Raw genomic sequence first — 19459 nt, forward strand, 5'->3', positions numbered from 1 at the left:
GAAAACACATGAGAGACTTGAACATTGAAATGACCAAAGAACACAACATAAAAAGTTTATCTGACACGTCACGCCCTCAGAATAACGACCTGGACACGAGTATTTATTCACATGTGATCGGTGACGCTGCTCACAGCTCAGGAAACGTAGAAAAGTAAAATTGATAGTTTTCTTGTTTCTGGTCCTGCAGTGACCGACTGACGCCCACCGACACCGTCTGTCAGCCTGAAGCTTACACAAGCATTCACATAACCCCACCCTCTTTCAGCTGGGGAGACACGGCAGGGGGAGGGAGGAAGAGGAGGTCAAAGAGAGGGAGGAAGAGGTGTTCCTCTCTTATCTGAGCCGAGGCGGTGGGAACGTGACATTTAGAGGGCGAAGGTGTCTGACAATCAACACGTTAGATTGTCAGACCTGAACCAGGAACATCTTCACTGGGGATGCACCGATACTGATGCCGATACCAGTATCTGGTCCAATACTGCATGGAGTACTTTTAACAGATGCCTGATACAACCCAGCGAATATTACGCGATGTCATGCGTCAGCAATATTACCCACAGATACGCAAGAGAGTGTGAGCGATGTTCATGGTTTGGATCATATTCTGCTAAATTCACTTCCTGAAGGTTCTCCAGCAGTACTACTCGTCCCCATACCTGGACTGACGTCCCAGAAGTGAAGACAGTCTGTCCTCTCTGTCCCTGGCTTGTTTCAGGTTTTAAAAAGTGTGTTGCTCCAAGCAGCCAATCAGGAATCAAACCCTATATAGTGTCATCGGGGGTTTAGCCAATCCCAATCAAGGTAGGCCCTCCCTTTGACTCCTCCTCCCACAATTAGGCAGTCCTGCTCTGGCACATGGCACCACGAGAGGAAGAACTTCCTCCTCTTCCCAAGATGGGCATGTGTGGGCGGAGCCAGTCCAGCTCACACAGACACAGCAGATTCTGAATGTAGCTCCTATGATCCAATATTCAAATGAGGAAAATCAAGGAGGAGCTAGAACCTTAGAATACTGAAGGTTTCTGGACCGACCAGACCAGGAGGAGGAGGAGAACAGGAGGAGGAGGTGAACAGGAGGAGGAGGAGGAGGAGAACAGGAGGAGAAGAACAGGAGGAGGAGGAGGAGGAGAACAGGAGGAGAAGAACAGGAGGAGGAGGAGGAGGAGAACAGGAGGAGGAGAACAGGAGGAGGAGGAGGACAGGAGGAGGAGGAGAACAGGAGGAGGAGGAGAACAGGAGGAGCAGGAGAACGGGAGGAGGAGAACAGGAGGATAATATGACCTCATTAATATAAATGATGACAAAAGTAAGACATAATGTAAATGATATTTCCTTGATTTTTCCCTGAACAAGCAGGACAATGTGAAGGAAGCAGGACAAGGAGCCCAGAGTGAACCTATCAGGCCCTAAAGCAGCTTCTAGAGCAGGACAAAGTCCATTTCTTGATTCTGTTGGACCAAATTACTGGAATTAACTTTGGGATATGAAGATAAAATTCGAGGCTGGGGGCTGGAGCAGGAATCGGCCCGGCTCGCCGTCACAAGGATGACGTAGGAAACAGTGATCCACAGAAAGCTTGTGGTGAAGGGTGAAGCCTCCGGAGCGCCACCTACCTGCAGGATGAGGATGAAGTAGTCCACGGGTTTGCCCCGCTGGTAGATGTAGTGGTGTGACGAGCGCTTGTCGTTCTCGTTGAACTTGATCTCCTGGATGACGTCAGGATGGCGCAGGATCCGCAGCAGCACCTTCTCCGAGATCTGAGACGGGCTGAACAAGCTCACCTCTGGAGGAAGAGGAAGAGGAGGAGGAAGAGGACACTGGTTGGACCAGAACAACTGATTCTGTCACTTTCCACCAAATCAAGTTCAACTGGAGCCGCAAAACATGTTTAACCTTTAAACTGAGGAGGGAAACTTTCTTCTATAGTTTTACTACAAAAACTTTCTTATGTCGAGTTCATGAAGTTTTGATTAGAATTCAGTACTTTTGAGCCGTTTTTGGACCTGATTGGATCAACTTCACTTTTCTTTTTTTGGACATTTCAGCTGTTTTAATCATTTTGGCTTTCTGAAGTAGTTTTTTTTTCTTCCATTTTCAAATTTTTGTCTTTTAAAAATTCTAGTCATTTCATATTTTTTTAAGCCATTTCATCACTTTTCCCCCATTTTTTGTGGTTTTAGGTATTTTTTTCAAGATGAGGATAAATAAGATACGTTAAAAATCTCGATTCTCGTCCACAATGGTGGTTAAAAATAAAGACAATTGTCAAAGACGAGCACATAAAGATATGTTAAAATTTAATTCGATGTAAAATTAGAAATTTGATCAAAATTTGGTAATAAATATTATTTTGTTTGGATGATGGATGGATGGATGGATGGATGGATGGATGGATGGATGGATGGATGGATGGATGGATGGATGGATGGATGGATGGATAAATATGAAAAGTATCAAAACTAATAATGCCTGTTTTGGCCAGGACTCTCTTGAAATAACAAGGTTTCTCTGGTAAAATAAAGGTAAAACATTAAATTAAAATAAACGTGCAGAGTAAAGTGACGGTGTGTAAAATGAGCTGTAGCTGCAGAGAAAACTGATTGTTTTAAATCCCTTTTCAGCCAAGAGTTAAGAGTCATTATGAAAGTGATTCTGGCGTGTAAATATAATAAAGAATAAGTTAAAGAGCGACATGTGGCTCCAGAGCCGGCGGACGCAGACCTCTGAGCGACATGAATCGTCTTTATTGTGAAATAGTGAGGAAATGAACAGTTGGATAAACAGTGAGGAGTATTTTTTAGAGACGAGTGACTGCTGCAGATGTGTTCAGCGTCAGTCCAGACAGCCTGTGAACAAAAACCTGGTCGAAGATGGTTTAAGTTCATATGTATGGTTAAATGTTTATTAACCGCGTCTTATCTGGTATAACACGCTCAGATCACACTGAAAGCTGCTTCGCACTTTAAACCGGTAAAAAGGTTTGGCTCAATAATTTGTCTTCAGTCCTTCTGAAACCAGTAGAAATGGATTTCTCAAGACAAAATCAAAAGTAAATAAAGAGAGCTTATGTAATGTTTTGTTTGCAGTAATTTCTCAACCGTTATGAGTCAGGCCGTCGCCGTCGGAGCGCCATCAATGTCCAGGTTCCCGCCCAGAGTGAGAACGAGCTGGCGGCCAGGATGGATTCAGCAGGCGGAAGGCCAGCGAGCTCCCTTCATTCAGCTTCACACTCAGGGTCAAAAGGTCCTGCCTTTGTCGGGTTATTAGCCAAGTGTCACTCAGGTTCTAAAGAAAGTCCCCGTTGTGTTTGTCAGGATGTTTGTTTGACCAGACAAATAAAACCTGGAGCACCTTGAAGCTACCAGCCCTCTAACTGAGGGGCTGCAGCACGTCGCTGTGGAGACACACACTGTGACTGTTCACCGCTCGCTGCACTGAAAACATCGGCTCACTGGAAAACCATCAGTAGAGAGGAGGAAGTAGAGAGGAGGAAGTAGAGAGGAGGAAGTAGAGAAGAGGAAGTAGAGAGGAGGAAGTAGAGAGGAAGAAGTAGAGAGGAGGAAGAAGAGGAGGAAGAAGAGAGGAGGAAGAAGAGAGGAGGAATTAGAGAAGAGGAAGTAGAGAGGAGGAAATAGAGAAGAGGAAGTAGAGAAGAGGAAGAAGAGAGGAGGTTGTAGAGAGGAGGAAGTAGAGAGGAGGAAGTAGAGAAGAGGAAGAAGAGAGGAGGAAGTAGAGAGGAGGAAGTAGAGAGGAGGAAGTAGAGAGGAGGAAGTAGAGAGGAGGTTGTAGAGAGGAGGAAGTAGAGAGGAGGAAGAAGAGAGGAGGGAGAAGAGAGGAGGAAGTAGAGAGGAGGAAGAAGAGAGGAGGAAGTAGAGAGGAGGAAGAAGAGAGGAGGAAGTAGAGAGGAGGAAGTAGAGAGGATGAAGTAGAGAGGAGGAAGTAGAGAGGATGAAGTAGAGAGGAGGAAGTAGAGAGGAGGAAGAAGAGAGGAGGAAGTAGAGAAGAGGAAGTAGAGAAGAGGAAGTAGAGAAGAGGAAGTAGCGAGGAGGAAGTAGAGAAGAGGAAATAGAGAAGAGGAAGTAGAGAAGAGGAAGAAGAGAGGAGGAAGAAGAGAGGAGGTTGTAGAGAGGAGGAAGTAGAGAAGAGGAAGAAGAGAGGAGGAAGTAGAGAGGAGGAAGTAGAGAGGAGGAAGTAGAGAGGAGGAAGAAGAGAGGAGGAAGTAGAGAGGAGGAAGAAGAGAGGAGGAAGAAGAGAGGAGGAAGAAGAGAGGAGGAAGTAGAGAGGAGGAAGAAGAGAGGAGGAAGTAGAGAGGAGGAAGAAGAGAGGAGGAAGTAGAGAAGAGGAAGAAGAGAGGAGGAAGTAGAGAGGAGGAAGTAGAGAGGAGGAAGTAGAGAGGAGGAAGTAGAGAAGAGGAAGAAGAGAGGAGGAAGTAGAGAGGAGGAAGTAGAGAGGAGGAAGTAGAGAGGAGGAAGTAGAGAGGAGGAAGAAGAGAGGAGGAAGTAGAGAGGAGGAAGAAGAGAGGAGGAAGTAGAGAAGAGGAAGAAGAGAGGAGGAAGTAGAGAGGAGGAAGTAGAGAGGAGGAAGAAGAGAGGAGGAAGAAGAGAGGAGGAAGTAGAGAGGAGGAAGAAGAGAGGAGGAAGTAGAGAGGAGGAAGAAGAGAGGAGGAAGAAGAGAGGAGGCTTCTGGTCCTCACCTGTGGCCAGGAAGCGATGAGCGGCCAGCAGCAGCTGAGGAGAAACCTTCACTTTTGATTCGCTCTCGTGTTTGAAGGCGGAGAAGTCTCTCTTGTTCTTATTGGGTGCCACCTTCTTCCTGGTGCGGTTATCAGCTGGGAGGAGCAACAGACACAGACACAGACACAGACAGAGACACAGACACAGACACAGACACAGACAGAGACAGACACAGAAGACAGATCAGCAGGTTAATGTGATTAGAAGGAGACCGTCCAAGCTGAGAACAGGAGGACAAACTTACTGTAAAGGTCGGACTCATCCAGGATCTCCGATTTGATGATCTCCTCGATGACGTCCTCCAGGGTGACCAGCCCCACCACCTCGTAGAACGGGTCTCCCTCCCCCTCATTGTTCACCTTCTGGACTATGGCCAGGTGGGATTTTCCTGAGTGGCACAAACACACAGATTATAGCTGGATTATCACATCATCAGCCCGTCTCTTCCACAAGGTCGTCCGACCACGGCCACAAGACGTCCAGGTGGGAGACGGAAAGGAAGACAGTTTACTGCAGACTTGTTTATTTTATTAAAAAGATTTTATTGGACCAAGATTCTGGAATCTGGAATTCTATTAATCCCACTCCCGAGTGGATTTAGTCTGAAAAGCCAAAACGAGCTCAGTAGCTTCTGCAGCACCAACACCACCATGCTGGTTCTGTTGGTTGGCATGGTTACCAGCTGAAGGAGAGGCGGAGAGTTTCCACCAGAAGCAACCTCCATCTTTTCTCCGAGTGAACAAATTCGACATTTTGTGGGCGGGGCCTTAGTTTGTGGCCACGTTTGTTTGATCACACTGCTTGTGATTGAAATGAGTCCATTAGGCTCCGAACTCACGACAAGCATCAGAGAACCACGAGCTCTAAACATGAACACCGGGAGAACACAGACAGATTGTTCTTATGGTGACTGTCAAAATAAAAGTACTATGTTGGATTATTATTACGGTAACTGTCAAAATAAAAGTACTATGTTGGATTGTTATTACGATGACTGTCAAAATAAAAGTACTATGTTGGATTGTTATTACGGTGACTGTCAAAATAAAAGTACTATGTTGGATTGTTATTACGATGACTGTCAAAATAAAACTACTATGTTGGATTGTTATTATGGTGACTGTCAAAATAAAACTACTATGTTGGATTGTTATTATGGTGACTGTCAAAATAAAACTACTATGTTGGATTGTTATTATGGTGACTGTCAAAATAAAAGTACCAAGTTGGATTGTTATTACGATGACTGTCAAAATAAAAGTACCAAGTTGGATTGTTATTACGGTGACTGTCAAAATAAAACTACTACGTTGGATTGTTATTACGGTGACTGTCAAAATAAAAGTACCAAGTTGGATTGTTATTATGATGACTGTCAAAATAAAACTACTATGTTGTGTTGTTATTACGGTGACTGTCAAAATAAAAGTACCAAGTTGGATTGTTATTATGGTGACTGTCAAAATAAAAGTACTATGTTGGATTGTTATTACAGTGACTGTCAAAATAAAAGTACCAAGTTGGATTGTTATTATGGTGACTGTCAAAATAAAAGTACCAAGTCCAGGAGAACATGGATTGGGAGTCATGACACCACGGAGGAATCATTGTTCTGATTGGCTCTACTGAGCATGTGCAGAACCACTAGTTACTATGGGTATGGTGTGCTTGTGCAGTAGCAGCGTTTCCTGCCTGAGTGTTTTCAAAAACTTCCCCCTTGGGAGCCGTTTTCAGGACGACGTGTTTTTCGTGACTCTGAGCAGGAAAGTTTTGCGTTTTCACTTGACAAGCAGGCCGAGTCCTCCAGTGAAGTAATGGAATATACTTTGTTTTATTTCAGTTGTTTCAAAGCAGAAAAACAAGAACTTTATTACAAAACATGACCCGTCCATCAACCAATTAAATCAACAGAAAAAGTGAAGGGCTTATTTTGCCGATCCTGTACCATAAAGGATTACAAACAAATATCAGTAATTAAATACAAAACTAAATGACAGATTGAGTTAGAAATCCCTTTTCGGTTCACAGACACCTGACACTCCAGTTCAGTTCCTCATTCAGTCCATTCCAGAACTTCACTCCCAAAACTGACACACGTCTAGATTTAACATCTCTTCTTACTTTACAGGTTTCAAACATCAACACCCCCATTAGATGATCAAACGTTAAAAAACGAGGGAGGAGAGGGACTGCAGAATCTCACCGCTCATCGTAATACATGACAATGACGGTTGTTTGGGCTTTCCAGCCGAAGCTGGCGCGGCCAGCCGCAAGCTAACACGCCTGAGTGGCCTGGAAACGTGAACCGGAACCTGTGAGGTGACGGTGCTGACCACTGCACCACCTTTATCTGCTCATGTCACACAACCTGCATGTGGCTTTAGTGTGAAGCACGAACCCTGTGAGAGTCCATCCATCACGACTCGCGCTGCTATCGTAACGCCGCGCCGCCGCCGACAGCCTGTTAATGTGTACGGGTCATTACAGCCGGGGCTGGGCCTGGACTTTGGCCATGAGTGTGACAGTACAACGCAACACACACCAACTCCCCGCTGAACTCCTCCACGTGCAGGCGGACGCCGGCTGAATTCTTAATGCCGCTGACTGGGTGAGCGTGAGGCGACCGAGGAACGTCGGTCAGCAAGCGCTCGTCCTGCCCGTGAGCAACGCCGTTTAGTCCCGCTACACTCTACGATTTCCGCCCGACCAAAGGTGTCGATGGGGAAACAGACGTCTTCGGTCTCGGCTCGAAGTCTTTGGTCCTACGTCGCTGTGAGACGGTTGAAGGACGCCCGTTGTCATGGCAGCCAAAGACAAACTGATAAAACAGTGTCAGAAATGTGTGGCGACGGAGACGCTGCTGCGACCGGCGTCGACCAACTGACCAATAGAATCTCAGGATGAAATGAGGAAGTGATCCGAGCCTCGCTGGAGACAAACCCAGACAAGAGGCTTCAAGGCGACGATGGAAAAAGCTCCGTTGATGTTTGATGTTTTAATCTCACACAATCATGTTGAGTCACGAACATCGTAGCTGCGATCCAGCTTGTTTTCTTCGTACGATCTGCACAAGGCAAACTACTAGAGCGACACTCGGTAGAGCGCAGACAAAAACATAACCTTCTCGACCAACTCTGTCGGTCGCCCAACTTTCTTTGATGAAGTCAAAACTGAGTTTGGAACCTCTGGTGTCCGGGGAGTCGGTTCAGAATGAGGACGAATCCGCCCGCTCAGTCACCATGAGACTCACGATTGGACCTGGATCTTGCGATAGAGGCGTCGGGGGTTTGTCAGTCAGTCGTCAGGAACACAACTCATTCATATTCTCCACTCAAAGCTGGAGCGACCATGAGAACATGAGAGGAGCAGCATCACAAAGAGCAGCAGATCACTGGGATTTACAAAGAGCTCATATGACCGTCAATTAAACCGGGACCAAAGGCTCAGGGTGCCTCTGCTTTGTGAGTGTCCTTGATGTCCTCGTGCGTCCCCCACAGCGCTGAGGCAGGAATCTCAACCGACGCTACCAGTGGCTCTGTGCCGTTAGCAACCGGTTACAACAATCGCATTACTGTCGGAGTTACAGCGACTCAAGTTTCAGCGCTCGTCTGTGACGAGTGGAAGCAGCTGAAGATCAGCCGAGACAATCACCAAGGGTCTAAGACCTTCATCACCAAGGGTCTAAGACCTTCATCACCAAGGGTCTAAGACCTTCATCACCAAGGGTCTGAGACCTTCATCACCAAGGGTCTAAGACCTTCATCACCAAGGGTCGGAGACCTTCATCACCAAGGGTCTGAGACCTTCATCACCAAGGGTCTAAGACCTTCATCACCAAGGGTCTGAGACCTTCATCACCAAGGGTCGGAGACCTTCATCACCAAGGGTCGGAGACCTTCATCACCAAGGGTCGGAGACCTTCATCACCAAGGGTCTAAGACCTTCATCACCAAGGGTCGGAGACCTTCATCACCAAGGGTCTAAGACCTTCATCACCAAGGGTCTGAGACCTTCATCACCAAGGGTCTGAGACCTTCATCACCAAGGGTCATAGACCTTCATCACCAAGGGTCGAAGACCTTCATCACCAAGGGTCTGAGACCTTCATCACCAAGGGTCGGAGACCTTCATCACCAAGGGTCTGAGACCTTCATCACCAAGGGTCGTAGACCTTCATCACCAAGGGTCTGAGACCTTCATCACCAAGGGTCGTAGACCTTCATCACCAAGGGTCGGAGACCTTCATCACCAAGGGTCTGAGACCTTCATCACCAAGGGTCGGAGACCTTCATCACCAAGGGTCGGAGACCTTCATCACCAAGGGTCTGAGACCTTCATCACCAAGGGTCTGAGACCTTCATCACCAAGGGTCGGAGACCTTCATCACCAAGGGTCTAAGACCTTCATCACCAAGGGTCTGAGACCTTCATCACCAAGGGTCGGAGACCTTCATCACCAACAGACATTTTCCCAATTTTCCAACCAAATGAAATTTGTCCGGAGCCACACAACATGCCACTGATCTGAAATGAAGGAAAGACGTTGGGTTGCATTCATAAAGTGTAAAAGTAGATATATTTTATTAGAATTTTAGCTGTAAAAGATTTTTTCTTCCTTTAACTGTTTTATGCATCTGGGCTATTTCAGCCGCTTTACCTATTTAAGTATTTTTAGCCGCTCCGCATTTCTTCATGTTTCATGTTTCCTCCTTTTCCACCTTTTTCTTGTCTTTTTTTAAAAATTTGGTTTCCCTCTTTCCTTGACCTATTTCTTTCATTTTTCTTTTTATTCCTAAAAATACCAAACTGTACTAACAATTTCAATCATTTTAGTTCAACTATGTTCACTGTGTTTTTTCATTATTATTTGAGTAGTTTTAGGTACTTTATTTAAAAAAATAAATAATTCCAGCTCCTCTGGCTGTTTTACTGACATACGCACCTTAACCAACCTTGTCCTCTTCAAATCCAGACTCAGAACCTATTTATTCAGACCTGCTTTTAATACTCAGCAATATGGTGACATTTTATCTTATTCTATTTGGATTCGATTTGATTTTACTCTTGATATAGTTTAGTTTCTTTTCTTTCTCATTTTACCGTCTGATTTTACTGGAAAGCACTTTGGTCACCTTGAGTGTTGTAAAGGACTTTAGAAATAAATGTTGATGCTGATTGAACAGTTTTTAGTCAATGTGGTATGCAAATGAAACAGAGATGAAAGCAAAATGTTTATTTACAAATTATTTTCTGGAAATGTGATGGAGGCAGTACCGAGGAGCTGCAGAGCTGCAGAGCTGCAGACTCTGGCTCTAAACCAGCAGTTAGCATTAGCAACATGAACCTGAAGTACCTGTGAGAGCAGCTCTGTTACCATTTTACTAAACTTCTGTTCACTGGAGGAGCTGCTCATCGATCCTAAATTGATATCAGGGAGGAAGATGGAGGACATCTTGTAACATGTAAATGAGCGTTTGGGACCTTTGAGGTGTGAATTGATGCGGCATGGCGAGGATTCCTCAGTCGTGTCCCGCAGTAAGAAAACCAGCAGTCGTTAGCAGAGGGAGGCATCGTGTTAAAACTCTAAAACCAAATGTGTAATAAAGAACACCACATAAACACACAAGTGCAGGAATCAGTTAAAAGGTAAGAGAGTTTGGCTCCACAACTGGAGGATACCCTTCATATCTGGCAACGCAGGTCAGCCTGTAGAGTCATTTTCAAGTGTTTGTTAAATCTGAGCGACAGAATCTAGACGACATGAGGAGGAAGAAGGAGGATGAGGAGAAAACAGAGCACGGCTTTTATTCTGGCGGAGCCGCTTCCTCTTATCGGTGACGTCAGTCACACCTTGATGACGAAGCGGTCGATGTAGAAAAATATCAGAACTGGTTCCACATGTGAACGAGGCCTGGTTCTGGAGGAACCATCAGAACTGGAGTTCCACACAGAATCAAAACAGGTCGGACATGAGCCACGGGGAGTATAAATCAGAATTGGGTGTCATTTGCCTGCAGTGTGAACGAGGCCTTAGTGTTTGACACCAGAGAAATGAGTCGGCTCGTGTTTTACGTCTCACAGTCGGGATGCTAAATGCTAACCTGCAGAGCGAAAAGTCTCATTCCTGAACCGCTTCTGGAATCTCATGTCCTCATTGAAAATTATGATTAAAGGCTCTTAATGTCTTTCAGGGACAATGTTTGATAAAGTATGCAAATAGGATAGTTTTCTAAACGTTTTCTTCTCTTTAGAATCATCGACAAGCTTTAATTAAGATTCGGTGACAGACGTGAAGTCACCAGGAACCTCCAGGGTTAGGGCTGAGCAAGTATTTATAAATGTTTCAATGGTTAAAGTTAAGACAGGGACAGGGAGCGCATGATGACAATGAATGGGCCCCACGAGTAACGCTGTACAAAACTCTGTGTGTGTGTGTGTGTGTGTGTGTGTGTGTGTGTGTGTGTGTGTGTGTGTGTGTGTGTGTGTCCTCTCCCTGCAGTGTTGAGTCAATATTTCAGAGGAAGCAGGACCCCGGGGGACATATTTAGCCCCAGTTAGTCAGTCACTTGAGAGTCCAACACACACACACACACACACACACACACACACACACACACACACACACACACACACACACACACACACACACACACACACACACACACACACACACACACACACACACACACACACACACACACACACACACACACACACACACACACACCCAAATAGAAGCTGCTTTATGCGTTCAGTCTGACCTGCCAACCACCGGACTATCATCCAATAAATACACAAACGCACGTTGTAATCACACTCTTTGAGTGTGTACCTGCTGATTTTCAGGTGAGGTGTGTGTGTGTGTGTGTGTGTGTGTGTGTGTGTGTGTGTGTGTGTGTGTGTGCGCTCACCGCAGGCTCACACAGAAACACACACCGCTGTCAGTTTCATCCCTCCATCTCTGGTGGTTTTCCTCGGGGCGCTGACGCGACGCCGGACGCCTCTGGAGCTCCTTGACTTTAGAAAGTATTTAGACTGGGCGGCTCACGAGTCACTCCAGGACTTCCTGTCTGCAAAGCAGCTGTTTGGGCAATAATCCTCAAAGTCTTTCTGGCTTACTAACGGAAGGTGAATTCAGCCAACATGAAAAAGAAAGTGGTTTAACCCATGAGACATCAACCAGCGGCAGCGTGGCGGCCTGGCGAGGTGTTGGACTGACGGACGCTGAAACAACAACAGTCCGACGCTTGGACATAAATACATGGACCCTGCATGGCCGCCGCCAGACTGGACAACATAGTTAGAAATATTTCTTTATTCTTTAGGGTTCAACACTTTGGTCATGAGCCCGCCCCAACCCCGCGGCTGCTGCTCGTTGCTAGAAGACACACTTGTCTTAACTAAATTTAGTTTAGTCGCCAGGAACTCTTCCAAAGCAAGGTATCGACCGTACATCACTTCCAGGATGACAGATAGTAGTTCAAAGGTTTTTAAAAATGGATTTTACTGGTTGGTCCTTGGTGTCGGATTTATTTCCAATGTGGCCGCCGTGCTGCTTACAGACCATTTATAAGACAGCGATCAACGGGACCCTGCAGAGCTTTGGTGTTTCTCTTTCAGGAAAGTTTCACGTTCAGACGGAAACATTTTCAGAACATCCGGCCTGAGTTGCACTTCAACGTTGGTGTCTTATGATGATCCAGAGACTCACAACGCCGCCGTCGTTTAAACAAAGACACTAACGGCCGCCACACATCACTCACCCTCCGCTGAACTAAGTATTTTAAATCCCAGATATAGACACTAAGCACACTTTTCCCTTCAGGACGAATTAAAAACAATCTCATCTCCAAACCACAAGGCAGGCAGGAGTGCATGAGTCAGAAGAAAAGACTACATGAGGGGGGGGGGGGGGGGGGGGGGGTAGGGTGTTGGTATGGGGATAGGAATGCCACACACACTTCAAAATGCTCGCTTGGTGGTGCGATGGTGTGGAGAAAGTGGGGAAACAAGAGCTGGATGTGTGGAACAGGTGAAGCTCTTCAAACTCCAGGTACATTCCAAGGAGACGGACTCCTTACTGATGAGTCTTCCTCCTCAGTGCTTTCAGAGGAGGTTCAGGTTCAGGTTCAGGTTCAGGTTCAGGTTCAGGTTCAGGTTCAGGTCCAGGTTCAGGTTCAGGTTCAGGTTCAGGTTCAGGTCCAGGTCCAGGTCCAGGTCCAGGTCCAGGTCCAGGTCGTGTGCAGTCACCACAGTGATAGTTTTACGCTGGTGTACAGGGAGGCTCAGAAAAAGGAAAAGCTAAATATGTGAAAATCTATTTATTTGTAAAACGATTCAATTCAACAAGTCAAAATCAAAAATCGATAGATTTTGTTCATTTTTGTTGCGTGACAAACAAAAGTGCTCACTACACTATTTTGGCTTCTCCACTAATTCTTTGGCTCGTCTCTGAAATGAAAACTCTTGCTAATGAAGGTCTGTGTTTTGGCACTGGACTCGAACCGCAGCACGAACAGCGCAGGGCACTGCTAGCTTGCGCTGAACGCTTGGACAGATTTTCAGATCTGATAGAACCCGAACGACTTCATTGTCCTTGTTTGTTTGTCGTGCGGCATTCTTCATGGAAGCCCCCACAAAGCCGTTTGTGTCGAGACAAAGAGTCAAACATGAGCGGAATCCCACCACTCTCTTTCCCAGCATTACGCAACACCACGCCGGGTCTTCACAATCCCGCCGCACGGCCGCGGACGTGTGTGTGTGTTTCTGCTGAGTCGCTTCTTTGTTCGCGCTGACCGATATCGTTGCGGCACGCGTGTTGGAAGTGTTGACGTGACATCCACCAAACGTACACCGCGCTGCAGGGCGGCGAGGCCGGCGCCGTCAGCACAGGAAGTCACACAGAGGCAGCAGGAGGCTGATAAACACAACCAGGAAAAAATCCTACCGGCCACTAGATGCTACTGATTGCATGACAGTGTTTCACGTGACAACACCTAATACGTTAAAAAAAAAAAGGTGTTGCGTTTCCACTGCAGCAGCGGACACACTGACAACGATGTCGTTTATTTCACCGTAGAAAATGAAGAGTGTCTGAAGCTACGACGTCCACGTCTCCTGCCGGTCCCACAACTGAGAAGCCGAAGCAACCGGCGCCAACGCAATAGAGTCTGGTGTCTTCCTTTTTAAAATCAATACTCATTCATTCATTCATTCATCCATCTTCTCCGTTTCCGGGTGTCAGTCTGAGCACCGTCACCCAGATCACATGGACCTATTAGGAACCTTCCTGCAGGTGGAGAGCCCACAGGAAGGTGGAGAGCCCACAGGAAGGTGGCGCCCGGCGTGGGACATGAACCCTCTACCTTGAGACTGAGAGTCTCATGCTCTACCAGCTGAGCTGGCCGGGGGACTTGAACCCTCGTGATATGGCCTAAGAATATCCAGATATTGATTTAAGGCCGTATTGCCCAGTCCTACCTCCAAGGAGTAATTTAATAATACATTGCAGTTCTTACAGGCAGCCTCCATCCACAAGGTAGAATATGTCGTTCTATTTCAAAGTAAATACAACTCCAGACAAACGTGTGCAAGTTATCCTAATTGACCTAGCCTGTTTAAACTTGCAATACCAATTCTGACCACAAGATGGTATATTAAGTGTGTTGAACAAAACAGTAGGAGGAATATTTAGCCGAACATTGGCTGAAGCGTTTCGTCATAAGCTCGCTACGCACTGTGAGATCTTAATCTTATTAGTTCCCAGCGAGCTACACTCCACCACATCAACCTCGTAAACTTTGGTCACGACATGAAGTTTGTTGTGTGCAGATTGTACGATGAAAACATGCTGAATCACAGCCTACGATGTAAGCGAGTTGATGCGATCGCGTAATGATGAGACACGCGACGTCCATTCACGAGAAAGAAACGGTGAAACACGAACGGAGCCTCACTGTCGAAGCGTTTATGTGTTTGGAGAGAAATCCTAAAATAAGATTTCTTTACATCCCACATACTTTTCTTGACATGTTTTGCCTTCGTAGCTGGGTTTAGGTCCTGTGTCACCTGAATCAGGTGAGTGGCTCGTGATCAGGCCTCATTTAGTTTGTCAGATTTGAAAAAAACCAACAGATCAGATGTCTGGAGATAAGAGATTGCTCTACTTTGACCTCCGACAAAAAACTAAACCTGAATCCAACACGCAGCTTTTGTTTTCCCCGTTTGAATGTCTGACAGGCTCGTCAGCTGTGTGTGTGTGTGTGTGTGTGTGTGTGTGTGTGTGTGTGTGTGTGTGTGTGTGTGTGTGTGTGTGTGTGTGTGTGTGACTCAGCAGAACACCTGAGGGGCCGTCTCTTAAAAATAGAACCATCACACACAAAGTACCTGCGTGGCGGACGAGGCTTTGGGCAGGTGGATTCCAGGAAGATATTCAGTCAAAGTATTGGATGAAGTGTACGTTTCACACGCTGCTCTAGAAAGGAGAAAACCTCAACATTGCACCGATGAAGCAATTTAAGCAGAAGTACAAGAGTCTTCATCGACGTCTTTATCAGAAAACCACGAAACCCGACGGGTGCGTCCGATGAAGCTCATCTGATGAATCTGAGTTTACGACATGATGGAAATAAAACCCTGTTTACACGACAAGGTGAGAAAAGTTTTGCGTTTCGGAGCAACGCTTTGAAAAGTACCAGGTTAAACACCCCAGTTATACTTTATACTCGCCCCCCACTGTGGCGTTCCTCCGTCCCAGATAAAGACCATGTTCAGAGAACCATGTGGACGTCTTCGGTCTCGGCTCTAAATCTTTGGTCCTACGTCGCTGTGAGACGGTTCAAGGACAGCCGTTGTCATGGCGACATAAGACAAACCTGAGATAAAATCCTGACGGTGTCAGAAATGTGCCGTGACCGGCGTCGACTGACTGACCAATAGAAACTCAGGATGAAGTGAGGAAGTGATCAGAGCCTCACTGGCGATAAACCCAGAATGGGGCTTCAAGGCGACGATGGAAAAACACGTAAATAAAAGTATGTGGGATGTAAACAAACACACAATCACATCCCAGGAGAAGCCAGTTACAGGGAGAGACTGAAAATGGGATTCTTTTAAGAAATATGTTGTTTGTTTTTCAAAACAATAATCAATGATATTTGCTGCAGTATGTAACCAGTAAATCTGTGAAGAGGAAACTCGTGAGACAAAGCATGAAGCAGAAACTGCTCGTCCCACTTCCCACTTCAGATTGATTCCTAAAACAGCTTTGGGTGAATATTTCAGGAGTGTGTGGCGGTGTATCCAGGAAGAGCCTCAGTGTAACGCTCTTCCTCTCCACAGCAGCTCCAGCTTTGCAGAACCCGTGGTTACATAACAACCTCCATGCATTCATCTCTTGATCCAATCAAACCATCTGAAGCAGAGCTGCTTTAATCACTGCAGGACAAATGAAGCTCGTCTTTCCTTGGCAGCCACAACAGGAGAGAGAGAGAGAGAGAGAGAGAGAGAGAGAGAGAGAGAGAGAGAGAGAGAGAGAGAGAGACACACCCATCAGACAAAAGAAGGAGTGGAGAGTCAGGTCTGCTGTGAGGCCGCCCTATCAGGCTGAGCTCAGGTAATCTTTGACCTAAAGTCATAAAACTCGGTGTCTCTATACTTTAAAGAAAGCTCCGCTGCTCTCCAGCCTCGGCCGGAGCTTCAAGGCACACAGTGTGAAACAGAGATTATGTTCACGTTAGATTAAAGGTGGGTTTGTTCCCGTCATTCAGACACTTGTTGAGTTCAGGACTGAAGAGATCAAACCAGGTTCTTCCAGTTTGGGGCATTTCGCCATCAGATGGTGAACAAAGCCTGCAGAGTGAGCACACACCCGCCGAGCTCAAACAAGGAGGGGAAACGTGTTTAATAAATGTTCGGTGATGGACAGTTGTGTAAATGTACTGTAGGTGCAAGGAGTGTCACACATGTGCGTCACTGTATGTGTGGAAATATACAAGGTGGAGAAGCCAATGGATCTCGGGTTAATGTATAGTTCACTCCGGATTTCAATAAAGATCAGAAGGATATAAACTAATCTACCGGGGAGGGAAGACAACCTGACTTTGGCCTGAGACTGGAGGAGTTACCACACAAAAACACATTCTGGGAACAAGGCAAGGTCACAAAATATCTGTAGTTTTCCCACACAACAACGTGACTGTTTTAGAGACAGTCTGTCAAACTCTTCTTAACTCAGGGGCCACATACATCCTGACTGTATCGGCAGTGACACGACAGCACAACTTCCTTTATCAACAAGACGGCGGCTCTCAGAGGGCTGGAGAGAGTACGACCCAGATAGATAATCTGACAAGAAGGAAGTGATGAGATGTTAGCCTGGCACTTTTTATCATAATCCCTCCACAAGTTTTTGAGTTATCTGTTAGCGCACAAACCAACCAACCAACCAAACAACCAGCCAACCTACTAACCAGCCAACCAACCAACCAACTAAACAGCCCACCAACCAGCTAAACAAGGTCTCACCAATATCTCTGAATCAAACTCGTCCTATGAAGTACAGTTACTCTCAGAGAAAAGCTGCGGTGCTGAACCCCCATGTCTTAGAGTCTCACTGAAGGTAAAGAGCGCGAATGCTAAAGGACATCAGGACGGTCCGTGGGGGACAAAGCGCATTTTAAATAAAAATGTTTAAAAATAAAAAAAACTCCATTAAAGAGACGCGGTTCCTTTAAGGGGTTCATACAGCAGTGCTCATGAAACAAAATCTAAGTTTGAGACAACAAAGGGCAAAGTAAATGTACCAAATGCCAGATAAGTGAAGCCAAGGCTCACTGACCATCGGACTGAAGGTATGATGGACGTATTGCTTTACCAAGTCTTCACCCGGTTCCATTTAAAAGCTCACAAAACACAGCAGTTGTTCCTGCTGACAGCAGGTCTCTATCACGTGTTCCGGGGCATACTTCAGAGTCATAATCAGGTCTTTATCTCAAAGCTGCGTCCCTCTACAACTATAAGACACCGTCCCCCGGGGGGACCAACATGTAAAGGAAATGGGAATCGTTCACAATCAGCATTAATGCCAAACCATGTCTAACAGCCAAACGGCCATTAAACCACAGCACACGTCTCGGGATCCTCCAGTCTGGGTGCGGTGGAAAGGTAACCAGCAAAACACTGATAAAAAACTACCGACAGTAACTTTCAGTGTAGTAAGCTGGACTGGAATACAAGCTGGAACAAAGCCTGCCCACTCTCACACATTCAATCAATAACTGCATGAAGTTTCACTAAATATAGAATTTAGGGACAAAGATCAGCTCAGCCAGAACAGGAACTAATTCAAAAGTATACATAAGTACAAATATTATGACACATTTAGGTAGATAGGACAAGATTCCTCAGACGCTTGGTTCAGTGATCCGTCCTTTGAGAATCAGCAGCAGCAGCATGACCAGTGAAATACTCCTCCGTCTACAAGCATCACAAAGGTGACTGGACTCTTCTTGACACGTCTGTGCAGAAGCTTTGCTGGTTCTAAATCCTCTTCTGCTGCCCTGAAATATGGGGTTCCTCAGGGCTCTATCTTAGGGCCACTGCTCTTTTCTCTGTATGTTCTCCTTTTGGGGGGGGGGGTTTCCATTTTAGAACATTTCTTCTTCTTTATTTAAATAAGAAGTTGGTCCATAAAACCACATGTCTGAGTTTCTTTAAACTTTTTAAACGACAATAAAAGGAAACAAAAGTTCGAGGTGTTTGTTTCCAATGGTGAGAGCCCTGTTTACTCGCTTGTACGTATTTAAAGACAGCAGTTGTAAATTTGAGTGTTTGTTCATTAAATCACCAAATCAACACAGCAATTAAGTTTAGTTTCTCCTATTAAACAACTGACATGTCATCAGAACAAACTGCTCAGTGTCCAGCTGTGAATGTTTAGGACCGTTGGTTCGACTCACTTTCTGTACAGACGGTTGGACCTAAAGAGAAGAGTACCTGGTAGCATCCATCCATCACTAAATCCTACCTTTTAGAACTTCACCAACTAAAACACTGACCTCGGCAGCTCGTTTGCTAAAGTACACCTGTGTCATCTTGACTGGATTTATACCAAGACGTAAAAGGTGACCAGCTGTCCCCTTCTGTCCTGGAAGTGGCGAGTATGAACGAATCGTTCTAAACCCGCGAGTCACCGATCAGTGAAGTGACCACCACGTCTGTTAGCTGGTTCACCGAGTCCTTCCTGCTCCAGCCGACGTCGGGCCACTCCGTCAGTCGGTCGGCCGTTAGCGTAGCCACTAGCCAACTAGCTCGCGGGTTTTGAACGATTCCTTCATCGAACTTCCGGGACGATGGAAACGGGATTAAAACGCCGCGCGTCTCGGACAGGACGAGACACGTGGTCGCCCCGACAAGGACATGAAAGTTCACATGTGATCTAGTTCTAGTGGGTTTTTTGTGTAATATGGGAACAAAGTCAGCTTTTTTCTGCTTCTCACTTCTTTACCACTCAGAACCTTCAGAGGCCGACGGAGCGCCAGAGGCTGAGCTGTGAGCCAATATGACCCCTAGCCAAGGCTCGGTCATGTGACGGCCTCTCAATGGCGAGCTGGGAGCCTCCGTGATGTTATACTTCACTTGTGTTCTTAAATATCTTGCCTGATTTTAGCGTGGACGTTGTGTCCATCATGTGACAACACAAGAGACACAATCAGGCTCGGAGTT

General features: G+C 46.1%; 1 protein-coding gene across 1 annotated transcript in view; it reads right to left on the bottom strand.

Moving 5' to 3' along the window:
- The window catches only part of LOC308111645 (metal transporter CNNM4-like), a 45058-nt gene that overhangs the window by 20839 nt on the left and 4760 nt on the right, over positions 1-19459 (bottom strand). Inside the window, exons 2-4 of the mRNA XM_080466611.1 lie at positions 4981-5124; positions 4697-4831; positions 1617-1786 (exon numbers count right to left, since the gene is read on the bottom strand). Of these exons, the coding sequence (XP_080322737.1) occupies positions 1617-1786; positions 4697-4831; positions 4981-5124 (449 nt within the window). The remainder of the gene's footprint in view (positions 1-1616; positions 1787-4696; positions 4832-4980; positions 5125-19459) is intronic.

The sequence above is a fragment of the Lipophrys pholis genome (assembly GCF_963383615.2).
Source record: "Lipophrys pholis genome assembly, chromosome: 7".
In the NCBI taxonomy this organism is placed as follows: Eukaryota; Metazoa; Chordata; class Actinopteri; order Blenniiformes; family Blenniidae; genus Lipophrys; species Lipophrys pholis.